General features: G+C 34.1%; 1 protein-coding gene across 1 annotated transcript; it reads left to right on the top strand.

Annotated features, from left to right (window-relative positions):
* Nucleotides 1–5,795: 5,795 nt before the first annotated feature.
* Nucleotides 5,796–10,535, top strand: LOC115722804 (GTP-binding protein OBGC, chloroplastic). The gene is made up of 6 exons (XM_061104002.1): nt 5,796–6,963; nt 7,716–7,989; nt 8,474–8,768; nt 8,908–9,067; nt 9,482–9,590; nt 9,813–10,535. Exons 1-6 carry the CDS (start codon nt 5,945–5,947, stop codon nt 9,900–9,902), a joined length of 1,947 nt encoding a protein of 648 aa, XP_060959985.1. The 5' UTR covers nt 5,796–5,944; the 3' UTR covers nt 9,903–10,535.
* The last annotated feature ends 10,155 nt before the right edge of the window (nt 10,536–20,690 follow it).

The raw sequence follows: 20,690 nt of genomic DNA, 5'->3' as shown, positions 1-20,690 counted from the left end.
AGGAAGCAATTTCTCTAATAATTGCTAATTTAATAATTACTATGCATGGTGAATTACACGAGGATATTTACGTGGTTACAAATTAAAGAAAAGTCTCTATGGCTTGAAACAAGCCTTTAGACAATAATATGCAAAGTTAAACAATACCCGTTGAAAATTATTTTACCAGAATCTTAGATCTACTCACAAGTATGTTTATTAACATCCTAAATAAGAACTTTCTAAAACGATAAATTAAACACATATAAAGTTTAAGAAACCTTACATTAGGTGCAGCGAAATTAAATGACTCATTCCGTTCAGATCTCTAACCCTTGAATCCTTTCTGTAGCAGAGTATTATCAAGATTTGAACTTGGATCTCTTTCTCTGAATCCTTGATGCTGAATTTCCTTTGCTGATGATCTTTTTTCACGATCTTCCTCACTATGATTGAGGTATTGCTTGTTGTGTGTGGGCACTACACTAATCACTAGGGTAAGTTCGAAAATCAAAGGAAGAAGAGAGAGAGTGAGTGGCGGCTAGGGAAGAGAGGGAGGAGGCTCAGGTTTTTTCTGATTCAGAAAGTGATATTTTCCTGAAGCCTTCACTATCTATTTATAGCATTCCACTAGGGTTAGGTTTGAATTATTTGGCATTAAAATAATGAAAATATCAACTTAAAAAGCCTACAAAGGTGGCCGGCCATGGCTTAGTGGATTGGGCCTTGCTTTTTGCAATTTTGCAATTTTAACACTTTTGTATCTGATTTTCTCAAAAATGCCAATTTCCTAATTCAACCATTTAAATGCCAATTCTAACTATTTAATAACTATAAATAATTATTAAATAATATTGTCATTTATCATATTTATTAATTAAACCATACAAAGTATCATAATTAACAAATATGCCACTATTAACTCTTTCTTTACAATTTCGCCCTTACTTAGTGAAAATTTCACAAATAGACATAGTCTAACTTGTGAATTATAATTGATTAATCAAAACCAATTACATGAGTCTTACAAACAATATTATCTCAACTAGTGCGGGGACCATGGGTCTATATAACCGAGCTTCCAATAAGTAGATCAAGAATTTAGCACTAAAATTCACTAACTTATTAATTCTTCGTTGAATCCACGCATAGAACTTAGAATTGCACTCTCAGTATATAGAATGCTCTATATGTTCCACCATATAGACACATCATTAGTTATCCATTGTTATAATCCTAATTTGATCAATGATCCTCTATATGAATGATCTACACTGTAAAGGGATTAGATTACCGTAACACCCTACTATGTATTTTATCCTTAAAACACTTGACCCCGTATAAATGATATTTCAGCTTATGTGAAATGAGATCTCCGCCATTTATTTTCGTTTGGTCAAGCTCGAAGGAGATCATCCTTTGCTTACTATTCGCCAGATAGAAGCTATAGATTCCATGTTTATGCTAGCTGTAACACCCTAACTAGCATAGGCGTATTACGTGATTTTTAAACATGCTGTGCAGCTCGTTGCTAATCAACGAGGTTTATGGAAAACGTGATTAATTAAATTTTTTTCTTTTTAATTAAACTTGTAAAATATTTATACAAAAGACTCGGGATCCCGATTACAAAATCATTTACAAAAGTTTACTGTTTATACAAAATATTTGTCGCCTAGCGACTAGTTACAAAAATAGCCTTGTTGTCCCGACGATCGTACGCTCCAGGCCTAACCGCCCCGATATGTACAATCTTCATAGGCTCGTTCACGGTTCATCAAGCCTTGCCTTTACCTACACATAAACATAGCACTGTGAGTCGACAGACTCAGTAAGAAAAGCATAATAATATTCATACATAAACCCCGGTCATGATCAGACGCCCATACCCCTGATCATAACCCTAACTGCCGTGTCTAACACGATACTGAGTCCCCCTAACTGCCGTGTCCAACACGGTACTGAGTTCTGAACGTTCATAGGGACGGTACTATTGACAAGTAACAGCCTGATCGGTCGAACCGGTCATACTCCAGCCTGTATCGACGTGTTACAGTATCAGCCTAATTGGTCGAACCGGTCATACTCCGACTGCTGGTCATACTCCAGCCTGTACCGACGTGATACGTCAAATAGTACGGAACCACCAACCTAAGTGTCAGCCTGATCGGTCGAACCGGTCATACTCCGCCGTCTTGGTCATACTCCACTCGTACCGACGTGACACAGTTGGATGGTTCGAAGCCAACATACATATCTAATGTAATCTAACAGGCTTCCTACATGCACGCTAAACATGTGATCTACATATGCATACTGTTATACTAATCTTACCTGGATTCCGAATTCAGGTATGCCGGTCAACCTGACTGGAACTATCTGCGCGGCGGATTACAGGCTCCTAAACCATAAAAATCACAACACTATAAGTGATACGCTAAATCACTTCCCGGGGACTTAAACTAGGAACTAAAAGTTTCCCTATCGATAAAAAGCATGGCAATACCCCCAAAAACATAAAATCGAGGAAAACTAGGGTTCCTGAATTTTTCCCAACCGGTAGACCGGTTGCCCAACCGAAATTCCGGTTCTGGAAAATTTCAGAACCCCATCCAGAATTCCGGATGCACAACCGGAATTCCGGTTCCTCGCAGACAGAACTTCAAAAATTCACACAATGCTCAAATCAACTCCAAATCAAACCAAAGCTTCCAGACCTGCTCTATACGTCCCCTAGAACATTTCTAAAGCATCAAATCCACTCAGAAAGTACAGAGGTGAAAATCACCATTAAAGCTCAAGCTTTGAGTTCCAAACTCAAACTTGGTTAAAAACAACTAACATGCATCCAATCCATGATTCAAACTCATATACAAGCATATAACAACTATAGAAACTAAAACCTAACTCAAGCAAACAATACAGCCACCAAAACCTCAATTTTTCTTTGAAAACTCAAGCTTTTTAACAAGAAATCTATCCAACTAGAGCAAGAAACACTAGCATGCAATTCAACCTAATTAAACATACTTAAATCAACATTTTTAACATAGAAACAACAACAATAATTTCCAGCAGCAACAACATCATTTAATCCATGCATAACTCATATTTTTCATCATTTTTTTTCAAGAAAACAAAGGAAGAAAAGCTAGAGAGAACATACCACAACAAGAGTTCACAAAATTAGATTGAAGCTAGCTTGAAAATCAAGGAAAACTCAGCCCTCGAATCCCCATGCAGCCGAGAGAAAGAGAGAGGAAAAGAGAGAGCCTTTTTTGAAATTTTCTATTTTTTTTCTTTTCTAACTTGATTTTGAAATGAAAATGAAATGCCACTTACTCCTATTTTACTTCAGCCAACACATAATAAAATAAACATTTATTTTCCAATTATTAAATCACAAAAGACAAACTAACAATGGGGCAAAATGACCATTTTGCCCCTTCACACTAAAATCACATAAATAACACTAAATGGGTATTTTTGGAAAATTCTAAATTCCCGGCCATTCCCGACATTCCCAATGTCTAATAAACCGTCCCAAATTACTAACATACTAAGTTGTGATTTTATTGAGCCAAACACCGAGTTCCAAAATACCGGGCACCGGAATGCAAAATTATGAAAACTACTACATGACATAAAAATGCATCTCTGAATTCAATAATAACAGTATAATAAATTATTTAAATAGCTATAAATAATTTCATAATTAAACGTGATTATCTGCTAATTTCCAAATTAAACTAAGCGGTCTTTACACTAGCGCTCCCACTCAATTGCACTACCGTGTTCCCAAAATGTACGTATCACCCTGACCTAAAAGTAAGCTTAACTAACAAATCAAAGAACACGAATAGCCTTTCAAGAATGAGCCTAATCCTAACAGGATTAAGATCATTTGATCTAGGATCAACTTGGCGATATTGACTTGAATAGATTTTACGGTAAGTTTAATTAAATCTAAGTCAAAGTTCAATATCGATCCCTTCCGATGCATACTCCATGCATCCAACCTGAGCTTTACTTTAACCAATGTTCTGGAAAGAACATAGTATTTCTCCAAATACAAGTAAACTCTTGTTGTAGATTATCATATCAGTAAAACCTTGTGTCTGATAAATCTAGGAAACTTTATTCACATAGTCATGTTTACTTTCCAATGTGATGACAGCACAATAAACATGATCAAGTATGTGAAAAGGGTTTAAGATGAATTTATAAATCAAATAGATAAGCAATTGATAAAGTGAACCAAAACATACACAAATGAATGAAAAATACTTCTGTTTCTTTATTGATGTTGAATAAAATAGATTACATTGAAATGGAGTATTATTTAGGGCATAAAACCTAACAATACCTTACTACAACAAGGTTTCAAATAGTCCCACAATGATCATTCCTTATTCATAAGATAGTAATCCAACAATTTCCTTGCCATTCTTATTTATGTAGATGATATAATAGTTGCTACAAACAATACTACAACGTTAAACAACTTCATATCCACTTTAGATGCACAATTCAAACTTAAAGGCCTCGGCAGCCTCCATTTCTTCCTTGGACTTGAAATTGCTCGATGCCCCAAAGGCATATCTGTCACACAACGACCATTCACTCTCTAACTTCTCAAAAACTCAGGTTGCCTCGCATCTGCATCAACACCTATGGAACCCAATACAAAACTCAGCAACAATGATGGACAACTTTTGCCAAATCCAACTCAATATAGAAGATTAATTAGCAAACTTCTCTATCTCACCATCACAAGACCTGATATTAGCTTTACTGTAAACAAACTCAGTCAATTCCTTCAATCTCTAAGGGAACCTCACATGAATGCTGCAACTCGAATCCTACACTACCTTAAAAGCACCCCTGACCAAGGTCTATTCTTCTATGCCAATTGCCCTGCCATTCACTTCCAGGCCTTTGCTGATGCTGATTGGGGAGCCTGCCTTGACACTCGAAGATCAATTTCAGGATATTGCGTCTTCCTTGGTCGATCTCTTATCTCCTGGAAATCAAAGAAGCAACCCACAGTGTCCCGCTCATTAGCTGAGGTAGAGTACAGAGCCATGGCAAATGCAACTTGTGAACTTACTTGGCTCCACAATATTATCAAAGATTTCAACATTCAACCACAACTTCCCTCAACTCTTTTCTGTGAAAATTTGGCTGCTATACACATTGCAGAAAATCCAGTTCATCACGAAAGAACAAAACACGTGAAAATCGACTGCTACATTGTCAGAAAAAAAGTCTCAAATGGCAGCATCAAAATGAACCATGTCTCTTCCAAAACCAACTTAGTCGATGTATTAACAAAACCCCTGTTTCCAATTCACTTCAATGAAATTGTATCCAAGATGAGTATTAAAAAATTTTATACTCCATCTTGAAGGGGCCTATTAAAGTTTGTTATGTTAGTTATTTGGATTAGTTAGTTAGTTGGTTGGTTTAGGTTGTGTAGTTCAACTCTCTTGTTCTGGTATTCTGCTGCCTATATATAGTGCAGCCTCATTCATTTGTATCATTCAATTTCAATACACAGAAATAAAGCACTTTCATTTTTCTCTGTTCTAATATCATTTGAATTTAATTTGATTAGATACAACTCTATCTAATCTATATATTTTAATTTTATTATATTCTCATTTCTAATGGCATATATTTATTCCTCTGTTTACTCCTCTCCTACACAACATTATTAATGTGTTAATTTTAAAATAGTTTTTTTAAAAAAAAAAATAAAAAAAAAAAGAAGAAGAAGAAAAAGAAAAAGAAAATACAATTTTGTTACGCAATTTCCATATGATACGACGTCGTCGCTTTCGTCGTCTAAGGAAGCCTCATCCAGAGAATGAACACGTGGCGTCACGTTCCCGCTTTGTAGTTCTCTTCTGTAAACAAACTCTCTGTTATATCACTCAAAGCTTTTCTTCGGGGGCCTCTAACAATGGCGTCTTCCATATCCATATCTATGTCATGCTTCTGTCCCTACGCACAGTCTCGACCTAGGGTTCAACACCCTCGCCGCTCTTCATCCAATAGGAAATCCCGACGAGAGAGGAACCTCAAAAACCCTCCTCCTACCCCTCCTCCACAGCTCAACCTCCCAAAGGGGGAGAAAGAGCTTTTCTCCCTCGGCGTCGAAGCCACTACCTACACTCGCTTGCCTCCCAGGGATGACTTTTCTCTACCTTCATTAGATGATTCAGTTTCCTACCAGTTCTCATCCGAAGTTAAGCTATCCGAATCGAGCTTGGCGATGCAGACTAACCGCGAAGTTGAGAATTTAGCCATCGTAGAAGATAATGAAGATGATGATGATGAAGAAGACATTGAAGATGGTGATTTGGGGCTGAAGTACGGTAAATTTGAGATATTTGAAGTGGATGAAGACGAAGAGGATATTGACGATGAAGAAGATGATGATGAAGAAGAAGAAGTAGAAGGGTTTTACGATGGAGGTGGAGCCATGGAGCTAGAGGATGGGACTGTTAAAGAGAAGGGAGTTCCGGCTGTAATGCGATGTTTTGACAGGGCAAAAATATTTGCAAAAGCTGGGGACGGAGGGAATGGAGTGGTGGCATTCCGGCGAGAGAAGTACGTGCCTTTGGGGGGTCCTTCTGGTGGAGACGGCGGGCGAGGTGGGAATGTGTATATTGAGGTCGATGGGTCGATGAATTCTCTGTTGCCGTTTAGAAATAGTGTGCATTTTCGAGCTGGGAGAGGGAGTCATGGGCAAGGGAAGATGATGGCTGGGGCTAAGGGAGAGGATGTGGTGGTGAAGGTGGCGCCGGGGACATTAATCAGAGAAGCTGGTAAGGATGAAGTGCTGTTGGAGTTGTTACATCCGGGACAACGAGCTTTGCTTTTGCCCGGTGGTAGAGGTGGGAGAGGGAATACAGCCTTTAAGTCTGGGACTAATAAGGTGCCCAGGATTGCAGAAAATGGTGAAGAGGGTCCTGAAATGTGAGCTCCTTTTCTGCTTCTGTTATTGTCAATTGCTAATAGTTTTGTTTCTATTGTTTTACTTAGCTTTCTATGTGGTCTTTTCTGCTTCTGTTATTGTCAATTGCTAATAGTTTTGTTTCTATTGTTTTACTTAGCTTTCTATGTGGTCTTTTACTTGCATCTAGTTTTGCCTATTCTTATCAGTATTCTTTGTTTGCTAAAAGAGAAGTAATGTGCTAAAACTTAAAACTGTGTTAACTCTAACTTTCTGAGAGGAGCATTCTTTGGTTTGTCAGTATGAAAAATAAGTACTCTTTGTTTGCGAGAAGTGTGATAACTCTTAACAGGTTACCTCAGGAGCCCTTTGGCTTTTTGTTACTGTGTACCTCTTTCATTGTCCTTCCTTTAGAAAATGAAATCGATAGCTTATTGAGCTTTGGCATCATTTGTTTCCACTTTCCATTGTAAAAGCAATTTAACTATGTGAAAAATATTGCTTGAAAAAGAAAGTAAGTACTTGATGTCCGCTTAGTTGATAAGATTTAAAAGAATTTGATGTTTGCTGAAATGAGGCTCGCTGAACCATATGTGGTAGCTTGCATATTTTACAAATTGGTCAGCTAACAATGGGTACGGATGTGCAATAGTCTGTCCTCCTAATTACTTTGCTGAATCTCCTAAAGGTTACCCAGAGTCAATTAACGCTTTTGGGAGATAATCATAGATTCATAGGTTATGAGCAGTTGAAGTAACACAGTATTGTTGATCAGGTGGTTGGAGCTGGAGCTAAAGTTAGTTGCGGATGTTGGAATAGTTGGTGCACCAAATGCAGGAAAGAGCACACTCCTTAGTGTGATAAGTGCAGCGCAGCCAACAATAGCAAACTACCCCTTTACAACTTTATTGCCGAATTTGGGTGTAGTTTCTTTTGACTACGATTCTACCATGGTTGTAGCGGATCTGCCAGGTTTACTTGAAGGAGCACACCGAGGGTTTGGTTTAGGTCATGAGTTTCTAAGGCACACTGAAAGGTGTTCTGCACTGGTATGGTTTTCTTTCTAGTTCCCCTAGTTGTATTGATCATCATTTCAATCCATTAGAAATGAACTTCTGTCTTTTAACTAACATATAAAAATGAAAATATTTAACATGTAGAGTTTTTCTTTATAATATCATTTCCAAATTGGCAGATAAGAGAACAAAATAATATTGGAGTGATTTTACAAAAGACGTAAGTTTGATATTTTCTAGGAATAGGATAAGAGCAATATAAGACACTTAAACCTAATGATGCTGAGAGAGAAAATGACTGACTTATATATTATACATCTTTCTGGATAGCTTAAAGGTGATGCAAAAGGTTCTTTATATGATAATTAATGATTTCCTTTGTATCATAAAATATGTTGTTTGTGTGATCTTTTGGCTGGAATTTTCTTCAGTATATAGTGGCTTCATAATTGTGTTGGTGCAACATGTATTTTATGTATTATAGTGTGTTAATAAAACCTGTTATCTGGAAGCGTAGGTGCATGTTGTTGATGGTTCATCACCACAACCAGAGTTTGAGTTCGATGCAGTTCGTTTGGAGCTTGAAATGTTCAGTCCTGAAATTGCAGAAAAGCCTTTTGTCGTTGCTTTTAACAAAATGGACCTTCCGGAGGCACGGGAAAACTGGCCTTCCTTCAAAGAACATCTACAAGCTCTAGGCATTGAACCATTTTGTATTAGTGCAGTAGAAAGAGATGGCACTCATGAAGTGATCTGTGCTGCTTACAAGATTCTTCAAGAAAGAAAAGCAACCATGGAGGAGGAATCACACGGTTGGAAGTTTATTTTATTTTTGTTTTGAATCTTCAAAGTCTTTTCATTAGTTTAATTCTACCTTTCAAGCTCAACATGTGGTTCTTTTGAACTGGTATGAGTATTTATACACTCTGCTGACAAGTCTTATTGATTTAGGTTGGGGAGATGCTGTTGATTTGAACCATGTAGCTACCACAGTGCGTAAGCAGAGAACTGCATCGATCAATGAGTTTGAGATTTCTCATGACAGTAGTACCAATACATGGCATGTTGTGGGATCTGGGTTGCAGAGATTTGTTCAGATGACAAACTGGAGGTAGATTTCATAACAGTCATCAGTATTACTATGTTTTGTCCTATATTATGCTTTCTAATATTCCTTACAAGACTGTTTAGGCCTGATTGTTCCTCATTAGTATGACTTGCAAATTATGCATACAACACTAAATACCGAAATATGTATTATTATAACTAGAGCCTCTTGTAACTTTTAGCCCCTTTTTGAGATTATTGCACCTATGAGGTCCTACAAGGTCCTGACTCTTGGGTGTGGATATCCATGTAATTATTATGATCAATCCCTCTTCTTGTTGTTCTCTTTGATGACTGTTCTTGTTATAACATTTTTGAGTAGCAAGATGTCTAGGTTCACCTTGTCAATGGTTTCTCAATTGGCTGTTTTCTAAATTTCTTATCAAGCAGAACTTATTAATAGCCATTATTTACACAGATACATGGATTCTGAGAAAAGGTTCCAACATGTTCTAGAAGCTTGTGGTGTGACCAAGTCTCTAATGAAACAGGGTGTTAAGGAAGGTGACACAGTGATAATTGGAGAGGTTGGTTTGTATAATTTTTTATCTTTTATTTAAAAAAATACATGTACAATCCTATTGATTATTCTTGATCCTTACTCTATATGTATGATTCATCACTCTTCCTCCTCACACTTGAAAGAATTTGTTATCATTGTTTAGCAACAGAATGTCTATACATGTATGATTTCATTTCAAGCTTTTTACTGTTATATATGTCTCATTCGCTGTTACTATTTCGTCCAGATGGAGATGGTGTGGCATGATGCTGCTGATAATTCGGGTTCATCAAATATGAGAAGATCTGATTCAATCAAATGGCCTGAGTGGAAGTGATCACCACTTATAATTCTTAGTTCAGAGATTCTGGCTGTGAATACAAGAAGCTGTTTTTTTCCCAAGACTAACTTAATCATAGCTCGAAGGTAGTTATCAAAAGGATCTTTGCCCTGACTATCAGAAGCAAAATAGGTGCGTAATCTATACTCTTTGGTCTTTGCTGTCATTCATTTCGATCTCGAGGCTGCTCGAGATTCATAACACTTTCTAAAACTATATGTTATTCATATATGTAATGAGGTTCAATGACATTCAAACCAATTGTCAGTGGTAGAACCAGGTAGGAAAAAACACGGCGACAATCTACAGTACAGAAGAAGTGAGAGAGAAGAAGAATAATGCAGTTGTGTTCAGTCATCTTCTATGTGTTTGATGTTCTATAATGCTGATTTTGATGATGATGAAAAGCATTCTAATTGCTTGGGAGATGTTTTCTTCCATGGATTTATGGTTGGGGATGGGAGGCCCAGCCCTGTAGTCAGTGGCATACATAGCTAAACAATGGTTTGACAAAAATGTAAAATGAGGTATTATGCAACATTTTTGGTGATAAACTAAAAAAATTACAATTATTAAATAATTATAATATACACAATCATAAAATAAAATAAATTTGAAAACTCTCTTAAATGTTACTGTCATTTATTCATAGACTTACCTATTTATTTATAGTTAATTTTATTCTTATTAAACTTTAGCTGGTTTGTACTGTCATTTAAGGCACTTTTATGTTATTATTGGGATTATTTCATAAATATATAAAAATTACAAAAGTTTTCAATTTTTTTATGGATTTACAATTTTTTTGGAAAATTACATAAAATATGTTTTTTTTTTAACTTTATGTATTTTTATGTGGGTTTAACTTTTCCTCTATGACTTTATTTTTAAAAGTTAATGATATGAGATTATTATCCCATAAATTTGTAAAAGAAATAGTAATAGTTATAAAAGAAAAATTCATAAATTTGTATCAAAATTTAAATAATATTTATTTTAAATTTTTGTGAAAAAAAAAGATCACGTTTCAAATTTCGTCATAAGTCTCTCAACTCTTTTAGACGACCTTGTATATAAGGGGCTCGTTTTGTAAGTTGTATGAGGGTAGTTTTTTAGTAAATACCAAATAACACTATATTTGGATAAAATAATTATATTGTATTAATTATTACGATCATAAATTTTGATTCAATGTGAGTCATATTAATTAATACATAACAAATGATCCGTATTAACTTGTATTATAATATTTACAAAGTGTCTGGGGTCAACCCCGACCCCAGTCCTGGACCTTGGACCCCGAATCCAGACCCACGCCCAAATCGGGACCTAGACCCCGGACTCGAACCTGGACCTCGACCCAGGATTCAAACCCGGATCCAGGGTCCGAGTCCGGGTTCGAGTCTAGGATCTAGGTGCGGAGCATGTTCTGGGTGTTGGGGTCCGAGACCGACCCAGGTTTATTGTAAAGAATTTATAATATTACATAACCTATTAGTACAAGTCAATATTAAACATATTATTGTATTAAATAATATTAATACAATACAATCTAACATAATATTATACAATGCAATACAATACATCACATTGTACCAAATAAGCCCAAGAAGGGATGTATAAGCTCATATAGTAATATTTATGAGTTTAGCTTGTACTGTGGTAAAATCGGAGTTGGGGTTGGGGTTCAGGATTATGGTTTGGGATTGAGACCACGGTTTGGGGTTCAAATTCATGGCCAAGGTTTGGGGTTTGAGACCAGGGTTTGGGGTTCAAGGCCTAGGGGTGAATGCATGGGCCTAAGGTTGGGGTTTGATGTTCGAGATTCGAAGTCTAAGGTCGAAATTATATATTCTATTTATTTTTAAAAAACATAATACAATACTTATTGTGCACTGTTCAATTTATTAATACATGTCAATACTAAGTATATTATTATATTAAAATAATTCAATATAATGCTATATATTCCAATATAATAGGATCTACCAAATTACTTGTTTGGTATGCTGTATAAGAGTTGTATTGTATTAAATAATAAATTACACTATGTTTGGATAAAATAATGTATTGTATTAATTATTACGACCAAATCTTTTAATATAATATATGTTGTATTATTTGATGCATAATTAATAATCTGTATTAGCTTGTATTATAATATTTACAAAAAATTTAGAGTCAACACCAATTTCCAACCCGAAACCAAACTCGGGACCCAGACCCGAACCCGAATCCGAACCCAAACTCGAGAGCCGGACCTGGACCCGGACCCAAACCCAGACCTGGACCCGGACCCGAAACTGGACCTGGGACCCAAACCCGGACCAGGACCAAGAACCCGAAACCCGGACCGGGACTTGGACCTGGAACCCGAACCCGGACCCGGACCCGGAACCCAGGACCCAAAACTCGGAACCCGGACCTAGACCTAGACCTGGACCTGGACTGGGACCGGGACCACCCGGGACCCAAACCCAGGACCCGGACAGGTACCTAGACCGGGAACACCCGGACCCAGGACCCAGACCCGGACCCAGACCAGGACCCAGACCCGGACCCGGACCCGAACCCGGACCCAAACCCAAACCTGGACCTAGACCTGGACCTGAACCCGAACTCGGGACCCGGGACTAGGGGTGAAAATCGGTCGGTTATGGTCGGTTTTTACAATTTTATAACCGACCGGTCGATTACGGTTTTTATTTTACAAAAACTGTAATTGATCGTTTAGAAATTATAACCGTACAATTTTTGGCAGTTTTTTTGTTTGTCAGTTTTGGACGGTTTTTGGCCGTTTTGGGCAGTTTATTGCGATTTTGGCAGTTTTTTGGTTTAACCATTTTTTTCTTTTAAAAATCGAAACTGACTGCCATGTTAAAAAAACTGACCGCCAAATTCGGTAATGAAGTGGAACTGAAAATTCAGTTATGGTCTGATCGGTTTGATGGTCGATTTCAGTTTATTGGTTCTTATGAACACCCCTACCCGGGACCCGGACCCGGACCCGAAATCCAGACCCGGACTCGGACTTGGAACTCGGACCCGGACCCAGAACCCGGACTCATACCCGTTCTAGAACCCGGAACCCGGACCCGGACCTGGACCCAGACCCGAACCGGGACCGAGACCAGGACCCAGAACCAGACCCGGACCGAGACCGGGACCCAGGACCTGAACCCAAAATCAGACTTGGGACCCGGACCCGTAGTTGGTGTTGGGATCGAGTGTATTGAAAATATATTATAACTTTACACAATTAATTAATACAAATCAATACCAAATATTTTATTGTATTAAATAATACTAATACAATACAACACAATACAATACGGCGTACCAAAGGAACCCTTAGAATATAATATAAGTAGAATGAGAGATTAGTAATGGAATAATAATTAAAAAGAAAAAAAATTATGGAGATAAATGAAAGAATGTAAAAGCTGTAGAGAAATATATGTAGTTTAAAAAAAGGATAATTTATTTAAAACTTTTAAATTTAACTTTGAATATAAAAATGAATTGGGTTTACTCTTTTCATTATTGAAATTTGAAGAAGACAATTTTGTTGTGTTGGTCTAAAACAATGATACATGTTTAGAGTTTGCATAATAGGGTTTTTGAAAACATAAAGACAATGAGAATAAATTCCACTCCCTTTAGTTCAGTGTGTGATGAGGACTGAGGAGAATCAATTCTAAATTTCACTTAAAATTGGGAAACACTTTACATTATTAATAATTAAATAAACAAAGAATTAGGTTGAATTTGAGAGGACCAAAACAGGGACAATGCTTGAAAGCATGGATTTGCCCATAATGAGAGAAATAAAGGAAGTCAGTCTAATTTTGCATAATGAGAAATAATTAGGGCGGTGGTCTGCCACAGTCAACCCCCTTCTATAACATTCAAATTCAATCATAAAACATTCCAACTCACCAAATTAACAATAACACACAAATCATCATCTTCATTTTCAAATAAATAAATAAATAAATAAATACTATACTAATTTATATTGTTCTATTTCCTTTAATATAATTTCACTATTTTTTTTTAGAAAAAAAAAATTATTTGCACATCCTAATTATTTTGATAAATAGTTCAATTAGTCTTCTTTATTTCAACTTGGTCAATATATTGTTAACTATTGGGTAAAATACAGAATTTAAAAATGTATAATAAAAACTTAATTGCCAACGACAGAAATAAGGGGACTAGAGAATGTCATGGCCTATGTAAAAAATTATTTTTTTGAAGGAAAAAAAAAAAACAATTATTTTTATACGTTTACATATGTTGCTTTTCCATTAAATTTTTTTTGGCTCCGCCATTGTTAAATCGCAAAGTTAAGTTAAGCACGCATAACTCTAAAATGGTATAAAGTGCAATTATTTTAAGAAAAAATATGAATACCTCTTAATAAGGTGCCATTAGAATTTTTTTTTTTTTTAAAAAAAAAAAAGCATAGCTTGTTAAAGAGACAATTTATTATTGTTATTATTATTATTAAATAAAATAAGTAAAAAAATAATAATAATTTGGTGCATTATGAAGATGATTGTTTTAGTAGAAGGACAAGAAAGCCTATTGTTTTTCTTTTTATATTTAATGAATATTGGTCTTGTAAAGTTTTGTTTCTCAAACTTAAACAAGAATTGGTAAATACTATTTTGGACCCTGTATTTTACAAAAGTTATTAATTGGACTTTTTGTTTTGTTAAATGATAAAATAGACCCTCTGTTTTGTTAAATTGTAAAAATAGGACTATGAGCTCAATTTTCAACAATTTTATTTTTTAATATAATCAACTTCAAGACAATTTCTAACACGAACAAAATTTTGTCATAACATCTCTAGATCGGATTATTATTAGGTTTTATTTTAATTTGGAAAATACAGGATCTAATTTGTTATTTAATAAAATAAAAGGTCAAATTAATAATTTTTACAAAACAAAATGTCCAAAATAGTATTTACCGAACTAGAATTTCTTGAATTATAATAACTTTTGAAAATTTATTCTTTAATTGCATTCTATTCATTTTTTACACGGTTTGCTCATGTAATCACAAGTTATGCATAGCTACACTAATTACATTACAAAGGTATATTTACAGGCATAGCAACAAAGGTATATTTATAATATTAATTCTAAAAATTTATATACATATACTCATAATTTATTATTAAACTATTGTCTATATATATTATCTATAATCTCAATAATGTTTATTTTTGTTTTGTTAAGCGGTCAGCTAATAGTGTCGCTCATGAGTTTGCTAGAGTGTCACTATTACATCCTGATTGTACTTTCGGTATGGAAAACATTCCAACTGATTTGTTACCTGTTTTGGTGACTGATTTCGAAGGTTAATAAAGATTTGATTTTACCTCTCAAAAAAAAAAAGTCATACTAGCAACACAGCATTGTGCTACTTAAAAATAAGCAATATGCAAATGGTAACATTAATTCAAACACAAAATTTTAAAAGATAAAATTGTAAAAAGCTATAGTTTAGGAGTGGAAAAAAAAAACAATTTTTTTTTTTTTTTGAAACGGAAAAAAAAAAATATATATATATATATTATATTAAGCTAAAATAAAATTTGATCACTTTGACCAAATTGCTCTTAGCTATATGTAATTAAATATTTAAAATCAAATGGGAAACTCATAGAATTGAAAACAATTGATCTAATAATAAAGTTGTATTGATAAAATTATATTGATCATATTTAATGTATTTAGAATACAAAAATATATTTAATTTCAAAATATAAAATACCAAATAATAGCAAACTTGTATTTTGAACCAATCAACACAGAAAGTGTAAAATAAAAAAGAAATCAAAATCTGAGCATTTTCTTCTCTCTCTCACTCTTGCACTCGTCAAAAAGTTGAAAGTGGTAAGAAAGACACATTTTTATCTTTATCCATAAATCCCGGATGGCCTTTAATGCTTAGGAAAAGGTATGTTATTATGTGTTAATGTTTTGTTTTGAAGAATGTGCAAAATTCTCATCTGACCCCTCCTCCCAAAAAAAATCTCCCCTGTCAAAATAAACATTAAAAAACAAAACCAATTAGAGATAGAGGTGATCAGAAGAGGGATCCACCCTTGTCTCTAATCTAATTTCTCTAGTGATTTTAGAAGCAAAGCAATCCCCATCTTTCTGTAAGTACTTACTTTTGGCTAGTCTTATTCCATTCTTTCCAACTTTACTAGGCTCCTCACACACACACACCTTTTCATAACAAGAAGAGGGGCTTGAGGCTTGACTCACCTTTTTTTTCTCTCTTTCAACTTCAATTGCCCAAAACTTTATGCCAAACCTTCCCATCAAACAAAAAACATCACTTCACTTCAATATCTATCTATTTTTTATGATTTGATTTATAAACCAATTTTCATTCTTTTATTATATGAATGTTTCATTTACCATATCTCTATAATTAATGGATATTTTTTCCTTTATATATAAAAAGACATTTTGTAGTTTGAGTCACATGTTCATCATTATATCATGTTCTACATGCACATTTCCATAATTAAGATGGGGTCTCTAATGAAACCAAACTTATCTTAATTAATTAAAATCTTTAGTGGAAGAGTCAAGGGTCATAGATTCCATGTCATTCTTAGAACAAAGAGAAGTAATAAGATGATCTTATTTTAATTGTATTATGTCTTTATGGAGCTGTCTATATTATATAGACATATATTAAATTTTATGCTTCCACTTGAAATGTTTCTCACTTTATTTTCTATTTCTCAAAATAAGTTATTTACTTTTGTTTGGTTCATTATGCAAATATAATAAGGCATGATAATGACCAGTGACAAAGATTACAAGATTTTGAAAAATGCTAAAAGACCATAATAGAAGTTGACCCATTTGCTTATCATTAGTTTATGTCATTCCCAATGCCATTTTGGCTCATTAAGTTTCATCAAAGGGTATGCAAATTTATTAGATTAAAAAATTAAACCCCAAAAAAAACCCTACTACAAGTGCTAATATACATGGATTATTGTCCCACTTTATAGCTTTTGTTTGGTCATTTTAACAACCCTCCTTTACAAGTACCATTTATTTTTATTCATTTATATTAATATTTATATAAATATATATTAATTTTTTTTTTTTTTAAAAAAAAGGCTTTTGATCACCTTTTGACCTTGCCTTTCCTTGGTACTTTTTAAGATAAAACACAATGACCAATTCTTAATGCTTCAAAGTATTTTTCTTGAGGTAGTTTTGAAGATAGTAAATAAATAGATTAATTTATATATATATTTAAAAAAAAAAACACACTTTTTTTAATACTCCATTCTCTCTGTTAAATAATAACAACAAAATAGTTTCTAAAAGAGCACCGAATTAATTAAAAATAATAACCTGCAATCACTCAATCATTTGGTCTATGTAGCATATATATAAATAAATAAGTACATAAAATATTAAATTTATTTTGGACCATTTGAAATGATTTCATTTTTTCCATGTGAAACCCACTTGAATAGTGGGTGTGACAAATATATAGATAAATATTCATATAGACTAAGGTCAAGTAAGTATCCTAGAGTCCAATTATTAACACCTAAATTAAATAAAAGAAAAATAAAATAATAAACAAGTATTAGACTACTTTGACTTATGAGTCCCTCATGGAGATGGGACTTTTGTTTTTAAGTACACAATTTGTAGAGTTTGTTTCCATGTTGCATGACATGAGAATTCAATTTTATATAATTTTTTTTACTTGTTTTGGTTTTATTTTTACACATATATATTATATATAGACAGTCACAAACATTTTTAGACCTGAAATCAAGATCATCCATGTAGTAACTATATATACCATGCAACGGTTTAGATGTTTGATATCTTATTTTTATCTTTCTCTTTTTGTCCAAAACTTTACAAAAGTTAATGTTCTTTTATAAAAATTATAACTTTATTATAGCTATACAATGATTCATCAATTGTATTAAAATTTAAAATTTGATTGATTAAATTACTATGATTGTCACTCTTTAAAAAAAATACTATAATCGAAAATTATAATGAGTGGTAAAATTTAATTAATAATTCAGAGAAAAAATCTTTTATAGGAAAATTATATTACACACTTGAAGAATAAAAAATTACATATATTATATTAGTCATAAACATAACTTAATGATACTAAAATAAATAATACTTGATTTTTTTAACCACACTATAGCAATCTAACAAACTTTAATAAATTATTAATTTATCTATTTTATTTGAATAAAATCTTCTCATTGATATGAATTATTATCATTAATTCTTGTTAATGTTGGTGTTATTAACTCAATTAGATCTTATATTCATTTAATTTTGTTGTGAGTCTACTCTTCATTAATAAAAGTGTTTTTAAGTATATATCTGTATGTGAAGATCCTTGAACAAAATCGATTTCTTTTTCAATTTTACCACGAAATTGATATTCAAAGAGTAATCAATGGCAGCCCATGGACCTGCGATCGGAAACAACTTCTCATTGAACGGCTCAAACCAGGGGCTAATCCCAAAAATGTTCTGTTAAACACCCTTGATATGTGGGTGCAAATACATGATCTCCAATCTGGTTTTCGAACTGAAAAAGCAGTACTAGAGGCAGGCCGATTCATAGGGGAGTATTTAGAATCGGACCCGAATAACTTCACAGGCGTTTGGAGGGAATATTTCAGAGTTCGGGTGCGGATTAACGTCTCTCTTCCATTAAAACGGAGAATGAAATTCCGTCGACGGGGTAACGATTCTTTTTTCTATGCTAATTTTAAATATGAGAAAGTCCCTACCTTCTGTTTCATTTGTGGAGTGCTAGGACACTCCGAGAAATTCTGTCCGAGGCTCTACGACACGCCTGTGGATCGTATAGTGAAGCCGTACGGCTTGTTCATGAAAGCTGCTAGTAAACGGCAGAATTTCCTCACTGCCTCACCTTGGCTGAGATCGGGGAAGACGACCACCACGGCTGCGAACGACGAACAAGAAGATGAAGCTGTCAACATTAATGCTCCTGCTCAATTTGTGCCTGAACCAGCGCAGTGTTAGGCTAAAATTAGTCTAAGATTCGGGTCATATTTCGGTTAGTTTTCACTCTTTGTTTCTAGTTTTAGGGCTATATTACGCTTGATTCTTTTGTTTCAGGTCCTCGGGCATTTAAAGAAAGTATGTACAAGAATTGAGGAAAAACGGTGAAAGAATCGAGAAGAAAAACCAAAATCGGTGTTGCTGCCTATTCCCGTCGCGACGGGGAATTTGCCAGTCGCGACGGGAACTGACAGAAAGTTTCAAAAATTCGAAGCTGAACTCCCGTCGCGACGGGGACCCTTTTGACGAGATTTTTGGGCAATTTCGTAATTTCACGAATTTTAAAGATGAGAATTGGTTTAAATAGCAAGGGTTCGTGAAAATTAGAGATTATTCAGAATTGGAACCCTAGAAACAAAGGAGGAGGCTAGAAGAGCGGCTTGTGGCGACCCGGATCAATTGCTTCAACTAGTTCTTTCTTTTCTCTTTAATTTTTCTATGTTCTTTTCTATTTCAATGTTAATTATGGATTTGATTATGGATGTTTTGAACTAAACTCCTATTTAGGGAGAATGATGAATGTTGTTTAAGTTTTTCCTAGTTAATGATTAATTGCCATTCCTCCATCTTGATTGTGAATACTATTCATATTTGTGTTTAATTTCCATGTGTAAGATTGATCACCTTTTACATGTTTTATGATCTCAATTCGAAATCTGAAAAGTGAGAATTGAGAATGCTAAAATTGGATAATCTAGGTTTTGATGTGAAACGAAAGTATTTACATAGCCTTTGTGACATTTAGATTATTGCTTAATGCTGATTTCATGTTAATTTAATTAAGAGATTAATTAGAGAGCATGAGATTTAGAACCTAGAAGATCTGAAAAGAGCTAGGTTAATTTATAATCTGTCATTCACTTCAAGAGAAGGATAGCAATTAGACATTAACATTGGTAACTTAACAACAGGATTCGTCTCCCTATTCTCTCATCTTGATTAATATTCACTTGTTTCTTTAAGTTTCTTGAATTTCTTTCTTCCTTTTTTAATCATAAATACTTTTGATTTGCCAAATAGAATTATAAGTATAGTTTAGTAGTAATTAATCCAATTCCCTGTGGTTCGACCTCACTTGCGTGAGTATACTACTTGATTGCGTGCACTTGCGTAGTAATTATAAATTATAGCAACAAGTTTTTGGCGCCGTTGTCGGGGAATTGTATAAAGATTAATATTACCCAAAATTATACTAACTTCTACTTTGGTTAATTCTTTTTGCTTATTTCTAATCTGTTTCTTTTAGATTAAATTTTGTAATATTATTAAAAATTAAATTTTGTTCTAATTTAGTTTTTCTTTTTAGTTTTAGTATTAATTTTGTTGTTTCAAATTTTTATCTTTTAATTACTAATTTAGTTTTATTTTTTTAATTTTAATAATGTTGTACTTATGAGTTTGACCTGCAAGATAAATCCAGATGCTATATCTTGAGGATTTTGCCCAACAACACAATGAATCATTCTATTCTGCTTGGAGGAGATTTAAAGAGCTTGGAGAGAGATGTTATCCCACTTTCTCAAGTGGATGTTTTACGTGGCTCTTTTATAATGGACTTGATGATGAAACAAAAAGTTGGGTGGATTATGGAGCAGAGGTTACTGGAGAGCCTTTGTTAAGGAGAGGCCATGAAGCAATAAATCTGTTGAATGAT

Source organism: Cannabis sativa, chromosome 9 (genome assembly GCF_029168945.1).
Source record: "Cannabis sativa cultivar Pink pepper isolate KNU-18-1 chromosome 9, ASM2916894v1, whole genome shotgun sequence".
NCBI lineage: Eukaryota > Viridiplantae > Streptophyta > Magnoliopsida > Rosales > Cannabaceae > Cannabis > Cannabis sativa.
Note: the sequence above shows the minus strand (reverse complement) of the source record. Positions and strands in the feature narration are given on the sequence as shown.